The 9,842-nt window shown below is 40.8% G+C and overlaps 1 protein-coding gene across 1 annotated transcript; it reads left to right on the top strand.

The window, feature by feature from the left end:
- The first annotated feature begins 285 nt into the window (after positions 1 to 285).
- On the top strand, positions 286 to 9,333 carry hcst.L (hematopoietic cell signal transducer L homeolog). Its single transcript, XM_041569832.1, has 4 exons — positions 286 to 607; positions 3,617 to 3,640; positions 6,415 to 6,552; positions 8,433 to 9,333. The coding sequence occupies exons 1-4, from the start codon at positions 556 to 558 to the stop codon at positions 8,474 to 8,476; spliced, it is 258 nt and encodes an 85-aa protein (XP_041425766.1). The 5' UTR covers positions 286 to 555; the 3' UTR covers positions 8,477 to 9,333.
- The last annotated feature ends 509 nt before the right edge of the window (positions 9,334 to 9,842 follow it).

Genomic DNA, 9,842 nt, shown 5'->3' with positions numbered 1-9,842 from the left:
TAAAAAATAACTTTTTACCATTTTACTCCTCGCTGCAGTACCCTTTCCACCTTTATTTTAGCTTGTTAGTGTTTAACCCTGCAAAAAGTCTTCCCCAGCTACTGAACTGCACATCTACGTAAGTTTGCACATATAAAATTTAGTGTCTTGGTTATTGACTCATCTGACTCATGTTTCACAAGCTCATAGATTTCCTCTTGGGATCACTCAATATCGAGTCTTGCTCAAGTGGTTATCAAAAGGGAAAGAGTTGCCCAAACCCAATTCCTGCAGGGACCTATGTCAGCTGAGTGGCTGTTTGCTAATTCTCAATTGCAGAACTGAAATATTGCAAGTTTGCAGGATATCAGAGAATTTTTACAATTTGAAAAAGGAAATGTTCTTTTTGGTCTGAATGGTTTGTGGAAGGGGGGAGCCGCTTATATTGTGCTCGTCATAAATTCCTCTAACTCCTCGGAGGGGGAGGTGAAAACCACTTGTGATTTCCTGCCCTGTGTGTAAAATACAAAAGAAGTGAGAAGGTGGGCTACAGACCATGTTTGGAACAGCAGCGAAATGAAGAGTGAAATGCGCCCAGTGCACTTCGTAATCCTATGTCTGCTGGCAGGTGAGAACTTCAAGGCTGACACAGGAGACCATGGATAAGAGATTGTGCTGCTCAGAACTAGAGGTTAAAAAGGATTGGTAGAAGTTAAATATGTCAGTGTGTAAATTACTCCTCAGCTGGTCCACAAAGGTTTTTGATATGGATTTATTTAGGCTGGCTGCTCCCTGGATTGTGACTAACTTGCCTGATCTCCACATGTGTTGGATGAAATAGATCTGAGTTAACTAGAGAGAGGTGGAAAGATGCTCAGTCATAACAAGAGCAGAGAATTGTATTGGTCGCACTGTAAGAGATTTTCTGGTTCTCCGCTTACGACTTTAGTGGTGTAGATGTCCAGGGCAAAATACTCTGTTCTGATGTTTACTGTGTTTTACGAAATGATTAGATTACAGAAATGTGTATCAGGGTCATAGTGGGACAGAGATAAGGGGAAACTGTTGGAAGGGTTACTGTCTGCTCTGCTTTAATTTCCCTACGGAAATAGGGATTGGTAGCACTAGATAGGTACCTAATATATAGAGACAAGAGGAAAGTGTTGGAAGGGTTACTGTCTGCTCTCTCTCATTTCCCTACAGAAATAGGGATTGGTAGCACTAGATAGGTACCTAATATATAGAGACAAGAGGAAAGTGTTGGAAGGGTTACTGTCTGCTCTCTCTCTTTTCCCTACAGAAATAGGGATTGGTAACACTAGATAGGTACCTAATATATAGAGACAAGAGGAAAGTGTTGGAAGGGTTACTGTCTGCTCTCTCTCATTTCCCTACAGAAATAGGGATTGGTAGTACTAGATAGGTACCTAATATATAGAGACAAGAGGAAAGTGTTGGAAGGGTTACTGTCTGCTCTCTCTCATTTCCCTACAGAAATAGGGATTGGTAACACTAGATAGGTACCTAATATATAGAGACAAGAGGAAAGTGTTGGAAGGGTTACTGTAATCTCTCTCTCATTTCCCCTAAATAAATAGGAATTGCCAAACTCTGTCCACTTCTGCAACTGTTTATAAAGTCTTAATGAAAGCTAAATATTCACCCGAGAGTTTACTTCCACTATATTATATCACTATATTTCCCCTTTCTCACAAAGTGAGGTCCTTTTGTAGATCTGGTGATTTCGAGGGGCGTCTTTGGGGCCAGTATACAGTATATTGTGTTACTGCTTAGAGAACTGAAGAATTGTTTTTGAAATTGTTTGCCCGTAGAACCAATATAAATTCATACTTACAATACAGTAATAAAGGTCAGTTTTGTAGACGCTGGATACAGGCTTACAACCTAATAATAACAAATTCCAGATGACCCTTCATTTGAATTTTTTTGGGTGATTTTTTTCCCTTTGGTTGTCAGGGGTGTGGGACTCTAGCAAATGTAACAGCCTTTGTATATTATGTTATATTTATTCATCATCTGTCTGCATATTGAGTTTCTACTCAACTAATGCCCAGCTATTGGGTCACTCGGAACCAGATATCTTATAAAATTTCCCACTGAATAAATATAAATAACACTGTGTCATAAGCATGTTCAGATGGAGAAGTGGAGGATGAAAATGGCTCTCAATTCTAAGGTGAACCTGCTTTTATATATAAATGGCCTGATCATTAAAGGGGAACTGAGCCCCTTCTCTGATTTATTTCTTAGAGGGGTTCAATTAACTTTGAGTATGTTATAGAATGGCCAATTCTAAGCAATTCAATTGGTCTTCATTATTTATAGTTTTGAATTATTTGCCTTATTGTTTTGACTCTTTCCAGCTTTCAAATTGGGGTCACTGACCCCATATAAAAAAACAAACACTCTGTAAGGCTACAAATGTATTCATATTGCAACTTTTTATTCCTCATCTTTCTATTCAGGCCTCTCCTATTCATATTCCAGACTCTTATTCAATGCATGGTTGCTAGGGTAATTTGGACCCTAGCAACCAGATTTCTGAAATTGGAGAGCAGCTGAATAAAAAGCTAAATAAGTCCACAAATAATAAAAACCAATTGCAAATTGTCTCAGAATATCACTCTCTTCATCTCGCTGAAAGTGAATTTAAAGGTGAACAACCCCTTTAAATAGATTTTCTCTCTGGGGGTGCTTGTGGGTAGGGTTAGAATTGTCCATAAAACAAGCAGTGTGACCACAAAAACATATGTAGGTGGTGGTAGCTTAATTGAAGCATCTGGTGCACACACAGACACTCCCTACTAAAATGAATGAGTGCAAAAAAATAACAATTGGGGTCATAGTCCCCTTTCAGCACAAATTCTTTCAGGTATTTGGCCTATATCAGAGGTAAATTAAAGGGCAAGTAGCAGAGGGGTTGTTCATGATTGAGGACATTGTTTGCTTCTATAATATGACCTTTCTTAGAACTGTCATGCTGAGTGTATTTGCTGGCGGATGACTCATTAAATACCAATGTGGGTTGGCAAAAGGCAAGGGCTAATATGAGCAAAGGGAAATGTCAACCTACCTTTTCCGTAAGAGAACTTGTTTTATATTCTCCCCATTTGTTCTTTATCAACTCCCCCATAGAAGGCTGGAGGAAACCTATGGCAATGAATCACATGTGACCTGTGAAGGCCTCCTGCTGGTTGGTTGCTCTGGGTTACTAGACCTTGAATGTGCCGGTAGCTTCATGTCTCAATATCTGCCCTTGCGTTTGATTCAGAAGTTGCACCGGGACAGATAAACTGGTGCCTATAGGGAAAGGCAAGCGGCATGTTTGGGCGCAAGTATCAATGGTGTCAATGTAGTTGTAGCTGCAGTGGTAAATACTTATAGGGAACCCCCTGCAATAAATACGAGACTTTATGTATGTACTGTACATAGATAAGAATAACTTAAAAAAAAATTATTTTCATTTTTGGTGCAACGTGTCCTTTAAATGTCAAGAGCCATTGGCAAGACACAAACCAGACTTGTCTGAATATTATGAATGATTGTTATTAATAATACTATTATTACAGCAAAAGGTACTTCTTTCTGAGTAAATAATCTGTCCTTTATTTTTCAGCCTGCGCAGAATCCTCTGAGTCAGGTAAGTCAGTGCTTAATTGTCATTACTGATAATCTAAGGTGAACCCCTCAGTACTCGCCCTTTCATGGGCCTTAGCTGAAACATTAAATAAAGCCAATAGGTTGGGTTTGCCTCCAATAAGGATTAATTATATCTTAGTTGGGATCAAGTACAGGTATGGGATCTGTTATTCAGAATACCTGGGGTATGGATCTTTCTGTAATTTGGATCTTCATACCTTAAGTCTACTAGAAAATCATATAAACTTTAAATAAAGCCAACAGGCTGGGTTTGCTTCCAATAAGGATTAATTATATCTTAGTTGGGATCAAGTACTGTTTTATTATTACAGAGAAAAAGGAAATAATTTCTAAAAATTGGGATTATTTCATTCTAATGTAGGGTTAATTACAAACACAAAACACCCCTTGGTTTTTATCCTTCTAATTCTGGTGGAGGTCTGACTGCAGTCAGTATTCAAAAATTTCACAATATCCAAAGAATAGAAAAGAACCCCCACTGGAACAGACTAAACTCAGGCAGTCACAAAATATTATTAACACACTTATTTGTAGTAGGTTAAAAAATTAAAATTAAACACCACTGGTCAGTGCATGAGGCTGAATATGCCACTTATTATTGTTGTAAAGTGCTGTGCAATAAATTATAAAGTGCAGTGCAAAGGATTATAAGTGAGGAGCATGGGAGGCCAAATTTATTGTTTCCCACAACAAATTCGGCGATTAATAAAGTGATACCAAAATTAATAACCAGTTTCTAAATTACTAGTAATACTAAGGAATAAATTGATAGTTATAATTGATTGACTAAAATGGAAATATATAATACAATAGATTATAAAGTGCTACAGTGCTAAATGGATTAGTAATCCTTACTAAGATTCGATTAGTTAATTAACTAGGCTGCCATTAGATAGAATAAAAATAAATCAATGTTCAAATTCATGAGAAAAGGAGGAAAATGAAAAAGGAGATGGTGGAGTTGTCCCAAAACTGCTACCTAATTTGTTCTATCCCTGGGACACCACAAAGGTGGAGAAGGCAGAGTAACCGGGACTGTGGTCTCGTAATTAACTGAGCCCTAAGCTGATTTGAGAGACTACGATATCCTATAAAACCACAATTCCGCGGTCTCCTGGGAGTTTTAGTATTGCAGAGAAAGAGAAGGAGTTGAACCGAGCAAAGATTCTATCCACCACCCTCCGAAATTGTTTGACCCCAAGTTTAAATAATTGTTTAAAAGATAACCAGATCTGGAAATGAAACGCCGACGCGCGTTTCGCTATGTTAGCTTTGTCAAGGCGTAATATTACGCCTTGACAAAGCTAACATAGCGAAACGCGCGTCGGCGTTTCATTTCCAGATCTGGTTATCTTTTAAACAATTATTTAAACTTGGGGTCAAACAATTTCGGAGGGTGGTGGATAGAATCTTTGCTCGGTTCAACTCCTTCTCTTTCTCTGCAATACTAAAACTCCCAGGAGACCGCGGAATTGTGGTTTTATAGGATATCGTAGTCTCTCAAATCAGCTTAGGGCTCAGTTAATTACGAGACCACAGTCCCGGTTACTCTGCCTTCTCCACCTTTGTGGTGTCCCAGGGATAGAACAAATTAGGTAGCAGTTTTGGGACAACTCCACCATCTCCTTTTTCATTTTCCTCCTTTTCTCATGAATTTGAACATTGATTTATTTTTATTCTATCTAATGGCAGCCTAGTTAATTAACTAATCGAATCTTAGTAAGGATTACTAATCCATTTAGCACTGTAGCACTTTATAATCTATTGTATTATATATTTCCATTTTAGTCAATCAATTATAACTATCAATTTATTCCTTAGTATTACTAGTAATTTAGAAACTGGTTATTAATTTTGGTATCACTTTATTAATCGCCGAATTTGTTGTGGGAAACAATAAATTTGGCCTCCCATGCTCCTCACTTATAATCCTTTGCACTGCACTTTATAATTTATTGCACAGCACTTTACAACAATAATAAGTGGCATATTCAGCCTCATGCACTGACCAGTGGTGTTTAATTTTAATTTTTTAACCTACTACAAATAAGTGTGTTAATAATATTTTGTGACTGCCTGAGTTTAGTCTGTTCCAGTGGGGGTTCTTTTCTATTCTTTGGATATTGTCTAATGTAGGGTTGCCATCTGTCTGGTTTTGACAGGTACAGCCCCATTTTTTGAAGGGCTGCCCGTGTCTAAATTGCCTGCCCAGTTTTCCAAATGAGGAAAACCGGGCACTATTTCCTTTAATTGACCCCAAATGCTCTGTAAGGCTAAAAATGTATTGTAATGGCTACTTTTTATTACTCCTCTTTCAATGCTCTTCTATTCATATTCCAGTCTCTTATTCATATTGATGCATGGTTGCTAGGGGAATTTGGAGCCTAGCAACCGGATGGCTGAAATTACAAACTGGAGAGCTGCAGAATAAAAAGCTAAAAAACTCAAAAACCACAAATAAAAAATGAAAACCAATTACAAATTGTCTCAGAATATCACTCTCTATATCATAATAACAGTTCATTTAAAGGTGAACAACCCCTTTAATACAGGGTTCAAAATAATGGAAATTGTATGTATTAGCAGGAACTAGACTAGAACAAGACTAACATACTATTCACTGAGATTAATGTGCATCAAAACACACATTAAGGATGATTTACTGATTTAATGTAGTACATATACATTTATATAGAATTTCTTGACATTTATGTGAAGTCATTTACTGAGACGTCTTTGTTCTCCTCATGTCAGAGGGGTGTAAGGATTGTTACCGGATTGACACGGCGACTTTGGTGGGTGTCGTGGTCGGAGACATCCTCTTAACGGTCATAATCATCCTGGTCGTATATTATTGCACCAAGCGGACTTTCCAGAAGCGCAACTCTGTGGGTAAGAAATCTATGTACAGGCGGATATTTATCTGCAGAGGGTTTCAGCTCTTCTATTATCACGAAATTGTCAAGATTTAAAGCTGAATTCCTTATAACAGTAACACTTTGTAATCCCTTATATGTTCCTGTTGCCAGTCTTGCCATTGCTCCAGTAAAGGCGTCTCTATTTTTGCTTGCAGTTTCTGCCTTGTTCTTCTATGTCCCATAGTTATCCTTTTAGATCCCATGTGATAAGCCTCCAGGGTCGAACTGGAGGGCCCAGGACCCACAGGAGCTGCTGTCCAGGGCCCCCTCCAGCCCCCCCCCCCGCACCCCTACTGTGACTCGCCACTTGGCACGCATGCGCGAATTTTTTTATTTTAGAATACGAATATCGGGAGAGGGGGTCTGGTCTGGCGGGGGCCCACCGGGTTTTTTCCCGGTGTCCCGCGAGATCAGTCCGACCCTATAAGCCTCCCAGAACAGGGCAGGTTTGAGATGTGTGGTCTGGCCGTTGTGATGTCACTGGGGGCAGGGCCAAGACACATACAACTGAACCTTCATCTGCAATCAATCTACAGGCACATAGGGCACTATTCGCATACCTCCCAACTGTCCAGTTTTGAGTGGGACAGTCCCGCTTTTGACAGCTCAACCCACAGTCCTGGATTTGTACTGATATTCCCCGAGTTTCTCTTTGATCTGCTGCACTGAACAGCCAGAAAAAGATACAAAGTTTCTAACTTAATTGGCTCTTGGCAGAGATCCCAGAACACATACTTAACATACTTTTGTAAAAGTTTTGAACGAAGACTCACAGCTTAAAGGGCAATTCACCTTCATTAGCAAAATAGTAATAACAGTTAAAAAACATAGAAATGTGTTCAAACTTTCATAGCCTACCAAATTGTGTAAAATGACATGGTAATTAGGGGGTGTGGCCACAAAAACGGGCGTGGTAAAAAAAATCACCGCACACCGCAAGACTTTTTGTCCCTCTTTCTGTTTCCAAAATGCTGGGAGGTATGCAATTGTGCCAACTGGAAACACATTGAATCTACTAGTGAGGACTAGTATGGTTAATAATCAAATACAGGGCCACCATTGGGGGGTACAGGCAGGGTCAGGTCTGGCCGGTGGGATACTGGGAAAATCCAGGTGGGCTCCACCAGCCCAAACCCAGTCCCTAAATGGAACTATTGCCTCTGCCCCCAACCTCTCTCCCTGGCTCTGGTTGAGTCTCTGAGATCAGAAAATATAAGGGGGTGGGAGGAAGAAGGGGGGTGCATCTGGGTTGGGGGCCCGGAGGGGGTTTTGCAGCTGGGGTGGGGGCCAGAGGGGGCTTTGGGGCCAGGGCTGGGGGGGTGGAGGAAGCTTTGCTGCTGGAGTAGGAGGCCCAGGGAGTGAGGGGCCCAGGAGGCAGTAGCCCCTGTGGACCCTGTGCCCAAAGCTGGTTACAGGTGATACTACCCAAGAAACCTTAAACTGCAATTTGTGGGTCACATGGGGGCAGGGCTTGGTTTGGGTTCATCATAAGTGGGGATTTTGCATAATGAGGTATGGCTTGGGTGGAACAGAGCATGGTCGTACTCAAGTCTTTTTTTATTGGGCCCCATTGTATCTGTTGGTAGGGCCCTCCACCTAGGGGCCAGGTGACCAATATGTTAATACATTGACATGTTAATAACTGGAGCCCACTGAGGGAGGACCCTGATAACCCTGCTACCCTGTATTCCCTGTTTCAATGGATACCTGGCAGTAGCCTAATGGCCACTTGAAGCGTCAGCCCAAGACCTGCCCAAGAGCCTAAGAAATGAGGTCTGTATTTGAGAAATGTTGCTATTGTATTTTAATTTCACTGTGGGCTGATAATAACAATATTATTTTCCCATTTTGCAGATAATCAGAAGATTTATATTAATATGCCCATGAAAAAAACATAACTTCAGCCGTCTGCGTCGTAGGCTCCATTTGACACCACCAATGAGTTTCATTCTGGAATATTCCTTAAACAGACTGCTAGGGAGTCCCCCAGAGTGTGACGGATCCACATTTCTACTTACTAATCCACCGAATACCCTGAAAAACACAGTCCACGGCACAGAACAGAACCCTGTTGGCTTGAATGGGCTTCTGAGCTTCAGAACTATAAGAACGTGTGGACTTGATCGCTTCCCTACTGCCAGTTCTCTTACTCATTACTGTGGATTTCTGTATATTTACTATGGACATGAGGGCATTTCTACATCAGCGAGAAGGTGTCCCTTGCCAAGCAAAACAAGCATGTCGCCATATTCATGAATATTTGGCCACTGTTATCTAGTGTCTGTGGGGTGTTACATTATCAAAACAATAACAATTACCCTTGCACAGAACAACTTGTCCTGGGATTGTATATAGGAAAATATAGTGAATGCAAGTTTTTCAGACATTTTCTGAAAAGTCCCCTTGATGGTCCCTCATAAGCCCAAAGTTATAGATATATTAAAACATTGTTGTATTTATAATACTGTTTAGGCAGAAGAAAATCTAGGCTAGAGTGGTTATTCCAAACCTTATTATAACTGTCTTTAGGCTTACCAACCCCTCTAACCTTCACTGTTAAGGAACAATTGGCTAACTAAACCCCTCTTACCCGCACTGTAACCGGTATTCAGGCTGACCAGTCCCTCTAACCCTAACTATAACCAGCCTATAGGATGATTACCCCACTATACCCCCATTGCAACTAGGGATGTCGCGGACTGTTCGCCCGCGAACTAATTCGCGCGAACATCGACCGTTCGCGTCCGCCGAATGTTCGCGAACGTCGCGCGACGTTCGCCAATTTGGGTTCGCCTTAGCTGGTGCTTATTTTTGCCCTCTCACCCCAGAGCAGCAGATACATGGCAGCCAATCAGGAAGCTCTCCCTCCTGGACCACCCCCACACCCCCTGGACCACTTCCATATATAAACTGCAGCGTTTTTTCATTCTGCCTGTGTGTGCTTGGAAGAGCTAGTGTAGGGAGAGAGCTGTTAGTGATTTGAGGGACAGTTGATAGTAACTTTGCTGGCTAGTAATCTACTTGATACTGCTCTGTATTGTAGGGACAGAACTCTGCAGGAATTTGAGGGACATTTTAGGTTAGGTAGCTTTGCTGACTAGTAATCTACCTTCTACTGCAGTGCTCTGTATGTAGCTGCTGTGGGCACTGCTTCTGATCTCTCATCTGCTGACTGCTGCCTGTAACCCAATAGTCCTTGTAAGGACTACTTTTATTTTCTTTTTTGTTTTTTTACTTTGCTACTATAAGAGCCCAGTGCTATTA

The sequence above is a fragment of the Xenopus laevis genome, chromosome 7L (assembly GCF_017654675.1).
Source record: "Xenopus laevis strain J_2021 chromosome 7L, Xenopus_laevis_v10.1, whole genome shotgun sequence".
NCBI lineage: Eukaryota > Metazoa > Chordata > Amphibia > Anura > Pipidae > Xenopus > Xenopus laevis.
The sequence above is the reverse complement of the archived record's forward strand: the minus strand, read 5'-3'. Positions and strand labels throughout refer to the sequence as shown.